The sequence below is a fragment of the Nerophis lumbriciformis genome, linkage group LG22 (assembly GCF_033978685.3).
Source record: "Nerophis lumbriciformis linkage group LG22, RoL_Nlum_v2.1, whole genome shotgun sequence".
NCBI lineage: Eukaryota > Metazoa > Chordata > Actinopteri > Syngnathiformes > Syngnathidae > Nerophis > Nerophis lumbriciformis.
In genome coordinates, this window is record NC_084569.2 from 31,790,634 (window position 1) to 31,811,077 (window position 20,444).

Consider the following 20,444-nt stretch of genomic DNA (forward strand, 5'->3'; position numbering starts at 1 on the left):
ACAAGCCAGAGGTTTTGTTTAACAAGCGAATTAAATTTTTTTGCCCACTGTAGCATTACACAAAGTTTGAACAGTAACACTGTTTGAACATAGGACAGTAAAACACTGTACTTTAAAGGGGAACATTATCACCAGTCCTATGTAAGCGTCAATATATACCTTGATGTTGCAGAAAAAAGACCATATGTTTTTTTAACCGATTTCCAAACTCTAAATGGGTGAATTATGGCGAATTAAACGCCTTTCTATTATTCGCTCTCGGAGCGATGACGCGTCAGATCGGGAAGCAATTTGCCATTTTCTCACTTTCGTCGGTGTGTTGTCGGAGGGTGTAACAACACGAACAGGGACGGATTCAAGTTGCACCAGTGGCCCAAAGATGCGAAAGTGGCAAGAAATTGGACGAAATGTGTTCAAAATACGAGGCTGTGGGGAAAGCCGATGAAATGGTCAGTCGTTTGTTCCGCACACTTTACCGACGAAAGCTGTGCTACGACAGAGATGGCAACCGTCCCTTATGCCACCGAAGATGATCAAGAGAAGAATATCGACCCTAGCTTCCCTGGCCTGCTGACATCAACTCCAAAACTGGACAGATCAGCTTTCAGGAAAAGAGAGCGGATGAGGGTATGTCTACAGAATATATTAATTGATGAAAACTTTATTCATTACTCGCGGTTTTACGTAAATTATTATACATAAACTGTGTTTACCAATAATTTAGCTTAAAAATATTTATTTTTTTCAATCATTCGAGTACATTCGGGTAGTCTTGTGTAATGCAGTATTTTGTGTCTATTTAGGTATGGTTAACCTGAGTGCTGAAATCGTGGAAAAATATATGTTCTTAGCGCGCCTGAAATGGGCTGTCTGCACTCTCAAAGTGCATGTTGTTGCCAAATGTATTTCATATGCTGTAAACCTAGTTCATAGTTGTTAGTTTCCTTTAATGCCAAACAAACACATACCAATCGTTGGTTAGAAGGCGATCGCCGAATTGGTCCTCGCTTTCTCCCGTGTCGCTGGCTGTCGTGTCGTTTTCGTCGGTTTCGCTTGCATACGGTTCAAACCGATATGGCTCAATAGCTTCAGTTTCTTCTTCAATTTCGTTTTCGCTACCTGCCTCCACACTACAACCATCCGTTTCAATACATGCGTAATCTGTTGAATCGCTTAAGCCGCTGAAATCCGAGTCTGAATCCGAGCTAATGTCGCTATAGCTTGCTGTTCTTTCCGCCATGTTTGTTTGTGTTGGCATCACTATGTGACGTCAGAGGAAAATGGACGGGTGTATATAACGATGGTTAAAATCAGGCACTTTGAAGCTTTTTTTAGGGATATTGCGTGATGGGTAAAATTTTGAAAAAAACTTTGACAAATAGAATAAGCCACTGGGAACTGATTTTTAATGGTTTTAACCCTTCTGAAATTGTGATAATATTCCCCTTTAATCTTTGGCGTACCACTAGTGGTACATGTACCACAGTTTGAGAATCCCCCAAATCTGATTTTGTTGTTGTCGTCCTCAGGGAGCAGACGGTGTCCGTGGAAAAAAGCTACACCTATGATGACGGCTGTGAGCCCTGTGGAAACGACACCTTCATCAGGGAGCCTTTTGTGGTCATGTTCACCTCCAAAGACACCGGTATTTGATCGATTATTGGCTAATCAGATCAATAAAGTACAGTAGGAAGAGGATATAGATGGCCCCATTCGTCGCGGTTTACGTGACACATAAAACGTGACAAGTCGGGAGGTTGCACTATCCACTTTAGCCGCCAGATGGCTGTAGAGTGTTCCAACTATGACCACAGCGTCAGTTGCTAAGTAGAGTGGCACTTTCCAAAATTTGAGCAGACTATTGCCCCTTTCACTACTGTACTAAACGTATTTGTTCTTTCCGTTTTGACAGAAAAAAATGTATTTACTGCATGAAATATACAAACCCCGTTTCCATATAAGTTGGGAAATTGTGTTGAATGTAAATATAAACGGAATACAATGATTTGCAAATCATTTTCAACCCATATTCTGTTGAATATGCTACAAAGACAACATATTCGATGTTCAAACTGATAAACAATTTTTTTTGCAAACAATCATTAACTTTAGAATTTGATGCCAGCAACATGTGACAAAGAAGTTGGGAAAGGTGGCAATAAATACTGATACAGTTGAGGAATACTCATCAAACACTTATTTGGAACATCCCACAGGTGTGCAGGCTAATTGGCAACAGGTGGGTGCCATGATTGGGTATAAAAACAGCTTCCCAAAAAATGCTCAGTCTTTCACAAGAAAGGATGGGGCGAGGTACACCCCTTTGTCCACAACTGCATAAGCAAATAGTCAAACAGTTTAAGAACAACGTTTCTCAAAGTGCAATTGCAAGAAATTTAGGGATTTCAACATCTACGGTCCATAATATCATCAAAAGGTTCAGAGAATCTGGAGAAATCACTCCACGTAAGCGGCATGGCCGGAAACCAACATTGAATGACCGTGACCTTCGATCCCTCAGATGGCACTGTATCAAAAACCGACATCAATCGCTAAAGGATATCACCACATGGGCTCAGGAACACTTCAGAAAACCACTGTCACTAAATACAGTTGGTCGCTACATCTGTAAGTGCATGTTAAAGCTCTACTATGCAAAGCGAAAGCCATTTATCAACAACATCCAGAAACGCCGCCGGCTTCTCTGGGCCCGAGATCATCTAAGATGGACTCATGCAAAGTGGAAAAGTGTTCTGTGGTCTGACGAGTCCACATTTCAAATTGTTTTTGGAAATATTCGACATCGTGTCATCCGGACCAAAGGGGAAGCGAACCATCCAGACTGTTATCGACGCAAAGTTCAAAAGCCAGCATCTGTGATGGTATGGGGGTGCATTAGTGCCCAAGGCATGGGTAACTTACACATCTGTGAAAGCACCATTAATGCTGAAAGGTACATACAGGTTTTGGAACAACATATGCTGCCATTTAAGCGCCGTCTCTTTCATGGACGCCCCTGCTTATTTCAGCAGGACAATGCCAAGCCACATTCAGCACGTGTTACAACAGCGTGGCTTCGTAAAAAAAGAGTGCGCGTACTTTCCTGGCCCCGCCTGCAGTCCAGACCTGTCTCCCATCAAAAATGTGGGGCACATTATGAAGCGTAGAATATGACAGCGGAGACCCCGGACTGTTGAACGACTGAAGCTCTACATAAAACAAGAATGGGAAAGAATTCCACTTTCAAAGCTTCAACAATTAGTTTCCTCAGTTCCCAATCGTTTATTGAGTGTTGTTAAAAGAAAAGGTGATGTAACACAGTGGTGAACATGCCCTTTCCCAACTACTTTGGCACGTGTTGCAGCCATGAAATTCTAAGTTAATTATTTGCAAAAAAAAAAAATAAAGTTTATGAGTTTGAACATCAAATATGTTGTCTTTGTAGTGCATTCAATTGAATATGGGTTGAAAAGGATTTGCAAATCATTGTATTCCGTTTATATTTACATCTAACACAATTTCCCAACTCACATGGAAACGGGGTTTGTACTTTAAAATTGTGGTATTATCCAATATTGCGAACATTTTTTTTATATTATAAATGGTAAATGGGTTGTACTTGTATAGCCCTTTTCTACCTTTTTTTTAAGGAACTCAAACGCTTTGACACTTTTTCCACATTCACCCAATCACACACCCATTCACACACTGATGTGAACATTATCATACTTTTGTTAAAATGAAAATAAATTCTTAAATATCTGCTTGACTTATGATTCCAAAACAAGTCCTCAATCATATTTACACTTTGAAAATTACAATAGATTTGACGATACAATTTCGGTTGTTTTTACAGGATATTTTTGTGAATTAGAAAAAAAAAAACAGTTTTTACTGTAAAATTCTGGCAACTGAGCTGCCAGTTTTTGGGGTTTTTTTGACCACAGGGTCAGTTGCTAGGTAGAGTGGCACTTTCCATCATTTTCAGCAGACTATTGCCCCTTTCACTACTGTACTAAACGTATGTGTTCTTTCTGTTTTGACAGAAAAATTTTTATTTACTGCATGAAATTTACTTTAAAATTGTGGTATTATCCAATATTGCGAAAACATTTTTTATATTATATTATCATACTTTTGTTAAAATGAAAATAAATACTTCAATATCTGCTAGACTTATGATTCCAAAACAAGTCCTCAATCATATTTACACTTTGAAAATGACAATAGATTTGACGGTACAATTTCGGTTGTTTTTACAACATATTTTTGTGAATTAGAAAAAAACAGTTTTTACTGTAAAATTCTGGCAACTGAGCTGCCAGATTTTGGGGGTTTTTAACCGTAAAACCCACAGTTGGTTTTACGATGTATTACAGTAAAACCGTACCGCAGTTTGTTTTTTTCGGTAAAAAACTGGCAGCTCAGTTGCCAGAATAAAAAAAAACAGGGTAAAATTCTGGCTACTAAGCTGCCAGTATTTGACTGTAAAAAAAAACAGTGGTACTGTTTGTCCATTTACTGTAATATATTGTAAAAAAAAATTTTTACAGTAAAATTCTGGTAACTGAGTAGCCAGATTTTACTGTAAAATCTGCAGATAATTTTTTACATTGTACGTAAAAAATATATATACTAATCAAATGTATTTGCAAATGTGTATATTATTCGCTGTTACACGCGGCCCTTTAAGGGCAGCCATAACTACAATGTGGCCCCCGATGAAAACGAGTTTGACCCCCCCTGATTTACAGTAACATGTTGTAAAGACCACCTTAAATCTCACGGTAAAATACTGGCGACTAAGCTGCCAGTATTTTACCATAAAAACAATCAGTACTACTGTTTGTCCATTTACCGTAATATGTTGTAAAAAATAAAAAACACTGTATATTTTACGGTAAAATTATAGTAACTGAGTTAACAGTTTATTGTAAAGTTGATGGTTGTTGTTTTTTAATGTGTTTTACTGTAAATGGAAAAATAACCGATAAAACAGTCTTTTTACGATAAATAAATGGCAGCTCAGTTGCCAAAATTTTAAAGAACAGCGGTACTGTTTTTTCCATTTACATTAACGTGTTATAAAAACCTGCATATTTTTTAACGGTAAAATTCTGGCGATAAGCTGCCAGTATTTGACTGTAAAAAAAAACCCACAGTGGTACTGTTTGTCCATTTACTGTAATATGTTGTAAAAAAAAAAATTGACAGTAAAACTGAAAGTTTAATGTTTTTTTAGTTTAAAAGTTCAACTTTTGCACACTCTTGGCATTCTCTCGATGAGCTTCAAGCATACCTGTGAAGTGAAAACCTTTTTAGGTCACTACCTCTTGAAGTTAAAAAGTACCACTGATAGTCACGCACACACTAGGTGTGGTGAAATTACCCTCTGCATTTGACCCGTCCCCTTGTTCCACCCCCGGGGAGGTGAGGGGAGCAGTGAGCAGCAGCGGTGGCCGCGCCCGGGAATAATTTTTGGTGATTTAACCCCCCAATTCCAACCCTTGATGCTGAGTGCCAAGCAGGGAGGTAATGGGTCCCATTTTTATAGTCTTTGGTATGACTCGGCCGGGATTTGAACTCACGACCTTCCGATCTCAGAGCGGACACTCTAACCACAAGGCCACTGAGCAGGCTAGGCAGCAGGCTTGAAGCTCATGGAGAGAATGCCAAGAGTGTGCAAAGCAGTAATCAGAGCATGTTTTCAGTTATTTTTTGTTAAGTACATAACTCCACATGTGTTCATTCATAGTTTTGATGCCTTCAGTGACAATCTACAATGTAAATAGTCATGAAAATAAAGAAAACACATTGAATGAGGAGAAGGTGTGTCCAAACTTTTGGCCTGCACTGTATGTTAAACACTGAAGTAAAAAGATAAATAAATAAGTAAAGTTAAAGTTAAAGTACCACTGATAGTCACACACACACACTAGGTGTGGTGAAATTACCCTCTGCATTTGACCCATCCCCTCGTTCCACCCCCTGGGAGGTGAGGGGAGCAGTGAGCAGCAGCGGTGGACGCGCTCGGGAATCATTTTGGTGATTTACCCCCAATTTCAACCCACACTTAATAAATACATTTAAAAAACACTGGTTTCCTGCTACGTCACACTATTTAAAAAAAAAAAAAAGGTTAAAATGTCACATGATGTATTTCTTCTATTGCGTCGCAGCTGTGAGGAACTTTGCGGTGATCCCGCAACACGCTTCCCCCGACTTTGCTGTGCAGGAAGTGGACGAGCTTTACGACGTGGTGACCGACGTCCGCGCCAAATGGAACACCAATGTAACGTTTTAACCGGGATCAGGGGATGGGGAATGTACAAACCCCGTTTCCATATGAGTTGGGAAATTGTGTTAGATGTAAATATAAACGGAATACAATGATTTGCAAATCCTTTTCAACCCATATTCAATTGAATGCACTACAAAGACAACATATTTGATGTTCAAACTCATAAACTTTATTTTTTTTTGGAAAGTAATCATTAACTTAGAATTTCATGGCTGCAACATGTGCCAAAGTAGTTGGGAAAGGGCATGTTCACCACTGTGTCACATCACCTTTTCTTTTAACAACACTCAATAAACTATTGGGAACTGAGGAAACTAATTGTTGAAGCTTTGAAAGTGGAATTCTTTCCCATTCTTGTTTTATGTAGAGCTTCAGTCGTTCAACAGTCCGGGGTCTCCGCTGTCGTATTTTACGCTTCATAATGCGCCACACATTTTTGATGGGAGACAGGTCTGGACTGCAGGCGGACCAGGAAAGTACCCGCACTCTTTTTTTACGAAGCCACGCTGTTGTAAGACGTGCTGAATGTGGCTTGGCTGTAAGACGTGCTGAATGTGGCTTGGCATTGTCTTGCTGAAATAAGCAGGGGCGTCCATGAAAAAGACGGCGCTTAGATGGCAGCATATGTTTGTTCCAAAACCTGTATGTACCTTTCAGCATTAATGGTGCCTTCACAGATGTGTAAATTACCCATGTCTTTGGGCACTAATGCACCCCATACCATCTCAGCTGCTGGCTTTTGAACTTTGCGTCGATAACAGTCTGGATGGTTCGCTTCCCCTTTGGTCCGGATGACACGATGTTGAATATTTCCAAAGACAATTTGAAATGTGGACTCGTCAGACCATAGAACACTTTTCCATTTTGCATGAGTCCATCTAAGATGATCTCAGGCCCAGAGAAGCCGGCAGCCTTTCTGGATGTTGTTGATAAATGGCTTTCGCTTTGCATAGTAGAGCTTTAACTTGCACTTACAGATGTAGCGACGAACTGTATTTAGTGACAGTGGTTTTCTGAAGTGTTTCTGAGCCCATGTGGTGATATCCTTTAGAGATTGATGTCCGTTTTTGATACAGTGCCATCTGAGGGATCGAAGGTCACGGTCATTCAATGTTGGTTTCCGGCCAAGCCGCTTACATGGAGTGATTTCTCCAGATTCTCTGAACTTTTTGATGATATTATGGACCGTAGATGTTGAAATCCCTAAATTTCTTGCAATTGCACTTTGAGAAACGTTCTTCTTAAACTGTTTGACTATTTGCTCACGCAGTTGTGGACAAAGGGGTGTACCTCGCCCCATCCTTTCTTGTGAAAGACTGAGCATTTTTTGGGAAGCTGTTTTTATACCCAATCATGGCACCCACCTGTTCCCAATTAGCCTGCACACCCGTGGGATGTTCCAAATGTTTGATGAGCATTCCTCAACTTTTTCAGTATTTATTGCCACCTTTCCCAACTTCTTTGTCACGTGTTGCTGGCATCAAATTCTAAAGTTAATAATTATTTGCAAAAAAAAAAATGTTGATCAGTTTTAACATCAAATATGTTGTCTTTGTAGCATATTCAACTGAATATGGGTTGAAAATGATTTGCAAATCATTGTATTCCGTTTATATTTACATCTAACACAATTTCCCAACTCATATGGAAACGGGGTTTGTATATCATTTTCTTTAAAATGACTTCTTTTAGGATATCATCCTTCTGGGAGACTTCAACACCGACTGCAGCTACGTCACAGTGTCAGAGTGGAGGCACATACGCCTCTTCACGGACAAGAGCTACCATTGGCTGATCCCTAACGAGGCGGACACCACCGTGTCTCACACCGACTGCGCATACGACAGGTAGATATCAGGTGTGGTCTTGGTATCAGTCTGATACGGTACGTTCCAAGTCCCCAATGAATAATGGACGCATCCATAAAAAGTGCTTATTTTTAATGACCTATTTCAAACCGTTGCCCCGCACAGTTACTCATTTTAAACAGGTGTGCGCAAAATTCCAATTTAATTAATTTGAGTAATTCCAATTTTAATTGAATTGGCACCGCCCCACAGGATGTGGAATTGGAATTACAGGAAGTGGAATTAAACTCATTACAATTCCTTACAGGTATAATTTTTTTTTTACATTTAACAAAAGCTTTGGCCTGAATACAGAAACACTTTACAAACATTAACATTTAACACAAATTCCCTCAATGTTGAAAAGTTGGATGAAGATCCAACTTGTGTGTGCAGACCTAACCTCTTTGTGTGTGTCTTTAGGATAGTGGTAACTGAGGACATGATGAAGGGAGTGGTGCACCGCAGTGCGGACGTGTACAACTACATGGTGGACTTGAAACTCGACCTCAGTATGGTAAAAGTGTTGTGTAGTCTGCATTACAGTTGACATAAAGGAACCAAAAACAAACTATGTTTTTTTCTAACACTAAACATTCAGGGATGGATCATTATTACTAGGGATGTCCGATAATGGCTTTTTTGCCGATATCCAATATTGTCCAACGCTAAATTACCGATACCGATATCAACCGATACCGATATACACAGTCGTGGAATTAACACATTATTATGCTTAATTTGGACAACTAGGTATGGTGAAGATAAGGTCCTTTTTTTTTTTTTTTACAACTTTTTTTATTGGCATTTTCAAATAGACAGAAAAAAGTGCAAGTCGAAACTGTACAATTTTAAAGTCAGTAAATTATTCACACCCTTTCCCTTAAAACCCAAACCACCCACCCACCCTCCCACCCCACTCAGGTCCCACCAACGAGGGACAAATGGCACAATTATATAACAAGTAAGACGACAAAGACAGACACATTCTCACACACACACACACACACACACACACACACACACACACACACACACACACACACACACACACACACACACACACACACACGCACACACACACACACGCACACACGCACACACACACACACACACACACACACGAGGCCAGAGACAGACAGACGGGCTGAAAAGGAGAGAGAGGGAGAATTTTTTTTTTTTTTTTAAATATATAATAATAATAATAAAATAAATGATAAATGATAAATGGGTTGTACTTGTATAGCGCTTTTCTACCTTCAAGGTACTCAAAGCGCTTTGACACTACTTCCACATTTACCCATTCACACACACATTCACACACTGATGGAGGGAGCTGCCATGCAAGGCGCTAACCAGCACCCATCAGGAGCAAGGGTGAAGTGTCTTGCTCAGGACACAACGGACATGACGAGGTTGGTACTCGGTGGGGATTGAACCAGGGACCCTCGGGTCGCGCACGGCCATTCTTCCATAAAAAATTAATAATAATAATAATAATGATATATAATAAAATACAAAAAGAATAAAATAATACTAATAAATAAAAGGGAGATTATTCCTCATCTGCGTCTGGGCATAGGTCAAGAGAGTTGACATACAGCAAAAAAGGACTCCATGAGCTTTCAAATGCTTGAGCCGAGCCTTTTAGCGAAAACCTAAGTTTTTCCAGTTTTAGATTGTAGAGAACCTCTCTAATCCAACGGCCGTGTGATGCGGGGCGAGCCAGCTTCCAATTAAACAAGATCAATCACCTGGCCAGCAAGGTCGTAAAAGCAACAGCGCGTTTTAGTGGTACCGGGCACATGTTATCGGGGCATACGCCAAAAATGGCTGATAATGGGTTGGGAGGAAAGTTTCGACCGTATGATTTTCCAATTGTGTCAAAAATGTCCTCCCAAAAGGAACATAGTTTAGAGCAGGACCAGAACATATGGACGTGATCAGCCGGAGATTGTTTGCATCTATTGCAGGTATTGCTAACAGTGGGGTTGATTTTGGATAGTTTTGAATTAGTGTAGTGAATTTTATGGATTACTTTTCATTGGATGAGACTATGACGGGCACATATTGAGGAGGAGTGAACCAGTTTCAGGGCAGAGTTCCAGTGTTGATCGGATATGTTGGTATTAAGATCGCTCTCCCACGAGGCTCTTATAACTGATAGAGAGTTTGGAGCAACTGAACTTAAGGAGGTATATAACACGGAGATACATTTTTTATGATTAGGGCTCAAAGATAACAATGTATCTATAAGAGTTGATAAGGTCCTTTTTTAAAAATAATAATAAAATAAAATAAGATAAATAAATGAAAAACATTTTCTTGAATAAAAAATAAAGTAAAACAATATAAAAACAGTTACCGTACATAGAAACTAGTAATTAATGAAAATGAGTAAAATTAACTGTTAAAGGTTAGTACTATTAGTGGACCAGCAGCACGCACAATCATGTGTGCTTACGGACTGTATCCCTTGCAGACTGTATTGATATATAATGCAGGAACCAGAATATTAATAACAGAAAGAAACAACCCTTTTGGGGGAGGGAGGTTTTTTGGGTTGGTGCACTAATTGTAAGTGTATCTTGTGTTTTTTATGTTGATTTAATTAAAAAAAAAAACAACACAAAAAAAAACGATACCGATAATTTCCGATATTACATTTTAAAGCTTGTATCGACATCTCTAATTATTACCATTGAAATGTAAGGTAACATTCTATAACATGCATGCTAAGAACTCAGAAAAACGTTTCCCATTTGTCAACTCTATCCTGTAGCCACGCCCCCTCAGGTAATATACTTCCTGTGTTGTGACCTCTGTTTACGAACCGTCACGTCAAAAACACACCTTCTCGCTGGCTACTAATAAATACTCTACATCAGTAGTTCTCAATCTTTTTTCCACCAAGTAGCACCTCAGAAAAAACAACATTAAAATACAGTAGCGTAGTAGGCATAAATACTAATTAAAAAACAAGGCAGGGGTTTTATTTAATAAATGTATTGAATATTTTTGGCCACAGTTTGAACAGTAATATAAATATTTAATTAAGTGAATCGTTGACGTACGCATACCACAGTTTGAGAGTCACTGCTCAAGAACTACAACTCGTTCGGAACTAACAGTGTTGGGATTGTAATCATGATTAACTTGGAGAGGGAACAGGGGCAGACAACAAGTAAGCTAGCTAGATAGTTAGCTAACTAGCTAGCTTGTTTTGGTACTCCTGATCGTCTCCCCGTCCTGGAACTCAGTGCAGTGTTTAGGCAAGAGGAACAGTGAGTACTGTGGAGAATGCATATATGTTTAAGAGTTCTTTCTTTAACAATAGTCATGTTTAAATCATCTAGTATTTTTCCATTTATACTCTGTATACTTGTCTCTCTTTGTCTGCAGATGTCTGTGTAGTGTCTTGATAGTTGGAATGTGGGAGTTGGAGTACTCCCTTTTTTATCTTATCTGTATTAGAACAATGAGGCTGTATACCTTTCTGGACAGGGTGGGGGCTGTTTTCGTATTCAAGAAGTTGTCTCTTCCCGTTTGAATGTTAGACCATTTCGAGATGCCGGTATGACCGCATTTGTGTGGACTGGTCTCCTAAAGCTTTAGTAAAATTTGATAATATTCTTATTCTGTCTTGATGGTCCTTCTTACTCTGCATATACAGGTAAAAGCCAGTAAATTAGAATATTTTGAAAAACTTGATTTATTTCAGTAATTGCATTCAAAAGGTGTAACTTGTACATTATATTTATTCATTGCACACAGACTGATGCATTCAAATGTTTATTTCATTTAATTTTGATGCTGTGGTAAATTTTAAATGTGCTCTATAAATAAAGTTGATTTGATTTGATTTGATTTGAAGTGGCAACAAATGAAAATCCAAAATTCCGTGTGTCACAAAATTAGAATATTACTTAAGGCTAATACAAAAAAGGGATTTTTAGAAATGTTGGCCAACTGAAAAGTATGAAAATGAAAAATATGAGCATGTACAATACTCAATACTTGGTTGGAGCTCCTTTTGCCTCAATTACTGCGTTAATGCGGCGTGGCATGGAGTCGATGAGTTTCTGGCACTGCTCAGGTGTTATGAGAGCCCAGGTTGCTCTGATAGTGGCCTTCAACTCTTCTGCGTTTTTGGGTCTGGCATTCTGCATCTTCCTTTTCACAATACCCCACAGATTTTCTATGGGGCTAAGGTCAGGGGAGTTGGCGGGCCAATTTAGAACAGAAATACCATGGTCCGTAAACCAGGCAGGGGTAGATTTTGCGCTGTGTGCAGGCGCCAAGTCCTGTTGGAACTTGAAATCTCCATCTCCATAGAGCAGGTCAGCAGCAGGAAGCATGACCATGGTATTTCTGTTCTAAATTGGCCCGCCAACTCCCATGACCTTAGCCCCATAGAAAATCTGTGGGGTATTGTGAAAAGGAAGATGCAGAATGCCAGACCCAAAAACGCAGAAGAGTTGAAGGCCACTATCAGAGCAACCTGGGCTCTCATAACACCTGAGCAGTGCCAGAAACTCATCGACTCCATGCTACGCCGCATTAACGCAGTAATTGAGGCAAAAGGAGCTCCAACCAAGTATTGAGTATTGTACATGCTCATATTTTTCATTTTCATACTTTTCAGTTGGCCAACATTTCTAAAAATCCCTTTTTTGTATTAGCCTTACACAATATTCTAATTTTGTGACACATGGAATTTTGGATTTTCATTTGTTGCCACTTCAAATCATCAAAATTAAATGAAATAAACATTTGAATGCATCAGTCTGTGTGCAATGAATAAATATAATGTACAAGTTACACCTTTTGAATGCAATTACTGAAATAAATCAAGTTTTTCAAAATATTCTAATTTACTGGCTTTTACCTGTATGTCATCTGAAAGGACGTGGGATTGACCAGTGACTTTAATTCCCTGAGAGGGAAGACTGGTCAGACGCAACAGTACCTGCTGCTGAAGTGAGCGTTCAATAAATTTTGTTCGGATCGTATTTTCAAAAAAATATTTCATAATTTTTATTTTTTTTAAACGCGTAAGTGATATTTTGACGCGAAGATGATTGTTTAAAAATGGGGATTTCTGCGTTTCCCTGGACCTTTCACATGCCTGAATGTTGCGTATGGTTTAAGTCAGAGGTGTCAAAGTCCTTTTCACTGAGGGCCACATTGCAGTTATGTTTGGCCCCAGAGGAACGCGTCTAACACTGAATACTATTATTACACAATTTGTTATGCATTTTATTAGTAGATTTTATTTAAAAAGTAAAATGTAAAAAAATCTGGTAAATTGCAATAATTTCACCTCAAAATATAGTGTATATTACTGTTAATGGAAAAACAATACTGCTGTTTTTATGGTATAAAAAAGGCAGCTCAGTTGCCAGAATTTTACTGTAAAATTAAAAACATTTTTTTTACTGTAAATAAAAAAACTGCTATTTTACAGTAACATTTTGGCACCTGAGCTGCCAATTTGTTTGTTGTTTTTTTTTTTTTTACCGCAAATCAACAATTGTATTATTTTCGGTGTCTTACTGTAAATGCCAAAACGACACCACAGTTTATTACAGTAAAAAAAAAGTAGTGTTTTCATTTAGAGAAAAATGCTGTAAAAACCCCAGTAAATTTCACAATTTTACCTTGAATTATCTATTGCTACTTTTACATTGCACAATGTGATGGATAACTTGCTTTGAAATCATTAGTATTTATTTCTATTTAAAAATGCTTTGAATGTTTGATAATATCTTTTTTCATAATTAGACAATATTTAAGTCAACATCATTTGCGATTACATGGAGTACATATTTTTTTGAAGAAATAATACATTTAGTAAGAAAAGTTACAGTACCTTATTGATACATATTATTTGCAGGCTTTCGAGGGCCAAAATAAAACAAAGTGGCGGGCCACATCTGGTGGTTTAAGTCGATTCAGTGACACATCATGCTTTCAGTGATCTGCAAGGAACAATACGAGTATTTGTATACAGAATATTGTCGTGTAGAAGCGGTGCTGTGAAAGATCAAGAGTGTCGCAAGAAATCCCCTGCTAAGTACATTATTTTGTTCATCTACTGCACAGTTGTCAAAGTCAAGGCTCAGGGGCCAGATCTGGTCCGACCCTTCATTTTATATGGCCCGCGAAAGTTTGGAAATAATATGCGTTAATAAAATACCTCATCTTTTCTTACTAAATGTATTAGTTTTTTTCCATTTTGACGGAAAAAATATGTACTGCAGGAAATTGCCTACCTTTATAAACTTTAATTGTATCCAATATGGCAACAAATCTAATATACTTTCCAAAGTTTTTTTTGTTAAACTTAAAACAATTACCGTATTTTTCGGACTATAAGTCGCAGTTTTTTTTCATAGTTTGGCCGGGGGTGCGACTTATACTCAGGAGCAAGTTATGTGTAAAATTATTAACACATTACCGTAAAATATCAAATAATATTATTTAGCTCATTCACGTAAGAGACTAGACGTGTAAGATTTCATGGGATTTAGCGATTAGGAGTGACAGATTGTTTGGTAAACGTATAGCATGTTCTATATGTTATAGTTATTTGAATGACTCTTACCATAATATGTTACGTTAACATACCAGGCACGTTCTCAGTTGGTTATTTATGCCTCATATAACATACACTTATTCAGCCTGTTGTTCACAATTCTTTATTTATTTTAAATTGCCTTTCAAATGTATTCTTGGTGTTGGGTTTTATCAAATACATTTCCCCCAAAAATGCGACTTATACTCCAGTGCGACTTATCTATGTTTTTTTCCTTCATTATGCATTTTCGGCCTGTGCGACTTATACTCCGGAGCGACTTATAGTCGGAAAAATACGGTACTTAAATATCTGCTTGACTTATGATTTCAAAGCAAGTTAGCCATTGAACTGTACACTGTAAAAATGACAATAGATTCCACGGTAACATTTACGGTGGTTTTTACAACATGTTACTGTAATTTTTTTCTAAAAACTACCAGTTTTTTTTAAGGTAATATTTTGTCGACTGAGCTGACATTTTTTTTTGTATTACTGTAATTTAAAAACAGTAGCATATGTTTCATGGTAAAAAAAAACTGCCGCCTCAGTTGCTAGATTAAAAAAAAAAAACAACAGTTGTACTGGTTTTGCATTTACAGAAATATGTTGTAAAAACAACAACTGTACATTTCATGGTAAAAAAAAAACAAAAACAAAAAACTGGCAGCTCAGTTACCAGAATACAAATTAAAAAAACGGCGGTACTGTTTTTCTATTGACCGAAATGTTTAAAAATGTTTTAATAAAAAGCTGTATATTTTATAGTAAAAGTCTGGAGAATCAGTTGCCAGTTTTTTTTACTGTAAAATCTACTTCTTTTTGACAGTGTATATACAATAATCAAATACATAGCAAATGTGGATATTGTTCACTATTTCAAGCGGCCCTCTGATGGCAGCCATAGCTGTGATGTGGCCCTCAATGAAAACCAGTGTGACACCCCTGATCTACTGTATGCGAGCGACGTTTAATGGCACATTATCAGTGTTGGGTTAGTTACTAAAAACCAGTAACTAGTTACAGTTACTAGTTACTTTATTTCAAAAGTAACTCAGTTACTAACTCAGTTACTTACACCAAAAAGTAATGCGTTACTGTGAAAAGTAACTATTTAGTTACTTTTTTTTTTTTTAAAGCTCCCATTAATGCCCTTTTTGCCTTCATTTCAGTACTGTTATTGCACTGGAGAATAATAATCTGTTGATCAACTTGACATGCATTTTTATTTTCCTTTTAACATAATTAATGAAAAATAGTGCAACATAAAAAGGCATTCCTCCTTTCTTTAAACTTGGACCAATGACCATTAATAAAAAACAAGTTTAAGTGCAACATAAGAAGAAACATCATCTTCCTTGAAACATAGGTAGTGAAATAAAGCCTGACATCTGGAGTGATGCTGCTGTCTTCCACACTTGGAGCCATGGATTGTAGAATACTTGTTTTCAGTGGCAGGATCATTGACACAGATGGTGAAGTTTCAGTGCTCAGTAGAGATGGAACACTTTTGAGGGGTTTAAGCACCTGGAGGACCTCATCTGCCACTCTCACATCATCATCAGACAGGGTGACATTTGTCTTCAGGGTGTTGTGGGTCAATGCAGAGTATATAGCTGCCTGCTGCTCCAACATATCATAAGTGGAGTTCCACCTTGTTGGGATATCATGTATGAGCAGGCAGCTTTAGCATTTCTTGCTTTGTCTTAAGCACATGAGCAGCTGTTGTGCTTGGGTGGAAGTAGGAAACCTTCCTGATCCTCCCAAAGAGGTGCTCCATCCTATTGACTGAGATTCCCTTCTGTGATGCCAAATTCACTACATGTGCAAAGCACCTATCTGTGGTCCCAGTCCTGCCTCATTCTCTGTAATTATTTGATTTTTGGCATTATCACGTGTGACTGGGATATCTTTATCTTCCATTCCTCCACTGCTTGTGTCAGTACCTGCGCAAGGTGACTCTCGTAGAGGGGGCGTGTCTTCTCATCTCCCAGTCTGCTGTGATGAAGTGAGCGCTTATAGTTCCGCTGGACGTCCACCCGTCTGTCATGAGCGCAACAGATGATGCTCGGGATAGTTCATCCACAACTTTTTTCTTCTCCTGCTCATAAAGATCTGGCACAATCTTATTGCTGAAGTGGGTGCGTGACGGGATGTCGTAACGTGGTTCAAGCACGTTCAGCATGTGTTTAAAACCCTCGTTTTGCACAACCGAGTCTGCACCTATAAACACACCGATTAAATGGCGCGGGGCGTTCAAGCTCCTCCGTTACTCCGCTCGCCATGACCACGCTGTGTGTGGACTGAACGTGCCAACAACTTTTTTTGTTTGTTTCATATATCAAACCGCGGATCACTTGTGTGCCTCCCCACACCCACACACACACACACACATAGACCGCGCCTCTTTTCTTCTCTCCGGCTTGTGACAGAGGAAGATTCAGAAGAACGACACCGCAGCGCTTCTGTTTCTAGCCGATACTACATCAAAAGTAACGTAAAAATAACGCAGTAACGCATCATGTAGTAACGGTAACTAAATTACTGAATAAAAAAAAATAACGCGTTAGATTACTAGTTACCGCCGAAACTAACGGCGTTACAGTAACGTGTTACAAAGTAACGCGTTAGTCCCAACACTGCACATAATATACAAAAACAATAATGTTTAATTAATTACATGTGCACAATGTGTCTTTGTCGTTTTCCATTGTGTTTTACTTTTGTAGCTGTATGTAAAAATGGTTCTCTCATTTTTTTTTACCTTCATTTTTGTGGGCTTTTCTGAACCTGCATTGCATTTACAACCGTTCCCGCATTGTGGGAATATTAAAGTCCGTCCTAATGACAGACAGAACAATTACAAGCTCAGATCCTCCACTAAATGGCATAAGATACATACATTTTGTTTATAAAATCTATCTAATGTCTAAAATATGTACCTTAGTTGGGAAATAGGTTGGTGAAAACAGTGGTTCTCCAACTTTTTTCACCAAGCACCAACTTAGAAAACACCTGACTCTCAAAGTACCACCATAATGACCAACAATACAATAGCGTAGCAGGCCTAAGTATTCATCAAATACAAAGCAGCGGTTTTGTTTTTGTTTTTTGATTTTGCCCTGTCCAGCTACTCAGACGAATCATATTGTTGATGTAGATGCCCATATAGGCTGTACAGATCTACTTTACAAAAGAGAAGTGTGGGATACTTCTTCAGTTGCCTTATTTGTATTTGACTTTATTAAATGGATTTATATTATTATTTGGCGCAGGATGGGATAGAAAGAGAAAAAAAGGAAGACAGAGGGGGAAGTTGCCGGGACAAAAGGGGGATAAGACAAAGAGACGACAACAAAACAGCATCAGAAAATAGGATATGTACAAATATGATAGTAAAAGTGATAGCAAAGAAGCAGTTAGTGAAATAAATATTAATAACACAGAAATGACAATGAGCATTATTATTAATAAATGGAGCAATACAAATACCAATAGAAATAGCACTATTGATAATGAATAATAATAATAATTACCCTTATTATCAACAATACAATTGTTTCAAATGCAACAATACATATATGTAATGATAACTTGAAATACAAAAGAAAGCAGATAAATGGAGAGGAAGAAAAAGAAGCTAACTGTATTAACCTTGTAGATTGTTATAGTAAAAATAGGTTAAGCTTTGTCATTGTGCCGTGTGTTACCCAGTTTCCCCTAAGGCAACAACGTTATTATATGTAAGCAGAGGTTCTATTTAAGTATATTTAATATTTTTAGCCACTGTAACATTACAGTTTGAACAGTAACACTGTGTTTGAATATTTAATTTCCCCTCAGTTTGGGAATCACTGGTATAAAATACTGTTACAGAATTTTTTAATTTTTTTTTTCATGTCTTTTGTCAGGCTCTGGCTGTCAGCGACCATTTTCCAGTGGAGGTGACGCTACTTGGTTGAGCTCCGACTGCCAGAACCGTCAGCGACTCTCCAGTTTGAGTAATCTGAACATTACCACAAGACAATTAAATTTCCTCAGCCCAAAGTTTGTGAGAGAAACATTTTTGTCCATAGTATCTGTGTTTTTTTAAGTGGTCGTATAAAGACAGGGGTTCCAAAGTGTGGCCAAAGGGTCGTTTTTCTGTTTGGTTTGTTTTTATTGCCCCCTGTATTTCCTGGAGATAAAAAAAACCCCTCCTTATTAATGAGATGTTACTCTCGTTTGTATTGTCAGATCTAATTAATATTTCTTGGCATATTAAAATGCATTTCAATGACGAGGAGCCCCAGTGTGGGTACCGGCAGCACATGGTCCCTGGTTTCCGTAAACACTCTTACTCAAAGCGTCTAGTGACATTATGCGGATTCTAAAAAATTCACTGTTCCGGTTCTTTTGGATCCGTCCTCAGCTTTTGACACCATTGACCATGGGGTTCTGCTGAGAAGACTACCGGTAAAAGGGATCAAGTAGGACCGTCTGGGTCAGTTCTACAGTGGTTCTCCTCCTATTTATCTGGGCGTTTAGAGTTGCAGCTAACCAAAAAAGGTCTGAGTCAGCGGTTTTGTTGTGTGGAATGCCTTCAAGGTTGCGTTTTGGGTCCTCTGTTTTTTGTTTGTTTGCTGTATTTGAACCCTTTGGGAAAGATCATCCAAAAGGTTTAGTGATTGTCACGTTTTTGCTGATGGCATCCAGCTCTACGGCTCTTTTAAGCCCTCTGAAATTGTGAGAAGGAGATATTGTTAAGTGATCTTTTTTTAATCCATAGTCATGTTTAAATCATCTAGTATTTTTCTATGTAGTTTGTCTTCTCGTGCTCTCCGTGCTTTTATCTTATGTCCGCTAGTAAACTCTTTGTTTTGTTTTAAGGGCTCCTGTTGGTCGCCTCACAGAGCTGTTTTGGCAAGTTATCTGTTTTTAAAGCCTTAGCTGTGCTCCTTTCTGGCCGAGAGGGGTTGCAACATAAGATGACTCTTTTTGTTTGGATTTTGACCTCTTCTTGCTGATGCAGGGGCTGGTCTCCTAAAGCTTTAGTAAAACTTGGCCAAGTACTATTCTGTTTCCGTGGTCCTTCTTACTCAACATATATGTCACCCAAAAGAATTTGGGATTGACCAGTGTGTTTTATTCCCTGAGAGGAAGACTGGTCAGGCGTAACAAAGTCCAGAAGCTCAACTCTTTGCTTCATTGTTTAGTGGCCATAAAACAGAAACACTGGTTATTGCACCTGATGATTCAGTACGAAACAACACTTCGGCCAGTCGACTAAGCCAAGCCTCAAAGACTTGGGCGTTTTCTTTGACAAAGACATGTCGTTAGTGCAGCATTGTGAGCAGCTGACGAGGAACCGCTTCTATCAAATAAGGAACACCTCTAAACTTGGGGAAATGGCGTCACAGAACGATTTAGAGCTTATCATTCATGCTTTCGTGTCCTCGCGTTTAGACTATTGTAATCGTTTGAAGGAGTATAGAGCAAAACTCTGCAGGGAGAATTCTGACCCGTACAAACAGGAGGACCCACATTGTCTGCCAGTGTCCTATAGCAGTGGTCCCCAACCACCGGTCCGTGACGCATTTGCTACCGGGCTGCACAGAAACATTAATTAATTTATAAACTACCGCATTTTGTCCAACTTGACTTTGGCCTAACACACCAATAAGCTTGTTGATAGATGTATATTACAACTCCTGATTAATGGACATATAAAATGTAAATG

General features: G+C 38.5%; 1 protein-coding gene across 2 annotated transcripts in view; it reads left to right on the forward strand.

Moving 5' to 3' along the window:
• dnase1 (deoxyribonuclease I) overlaps nucleotides 1-18,772 on the forward strand; it is a 34,567-nt gene extending 15,795 nt beyond the window's left edge. For both annotated transcript variants that reach the window (XM_061973343.2, XM_061973342.2), the window contains exons 5-9: nucleotides 1,530-1,645; nucleotides 6,180-6,292; nucleotides 7,994-8,148; nucleotides 8,572-8,665; nucleotides 18,637-18,772. In XM_061973343.2, the coding sequence (XP_061829327.2) occupies nucleotides 1,530-1,645; nucleotides 6,180-6,292; nucleotides 7,994-8,148; nucleotides 8,572-8,665; nucleotides 18,637-18,687 (529 nt within the window). In that variant the 3' untranslated portion in view covers nucleotides 18,688-18,772. The remainder of the gene's footprint in view (nucleotides 1-1,529; nucleotides 1,646-6,179; nucleotides 6,293-7,993; nucleotides 8,149-8,571; nucleotides 8,666-18,636) is intronic.
• Nucleotides 18,773-20,444: the final 1,672 nt, after the last annotated feature.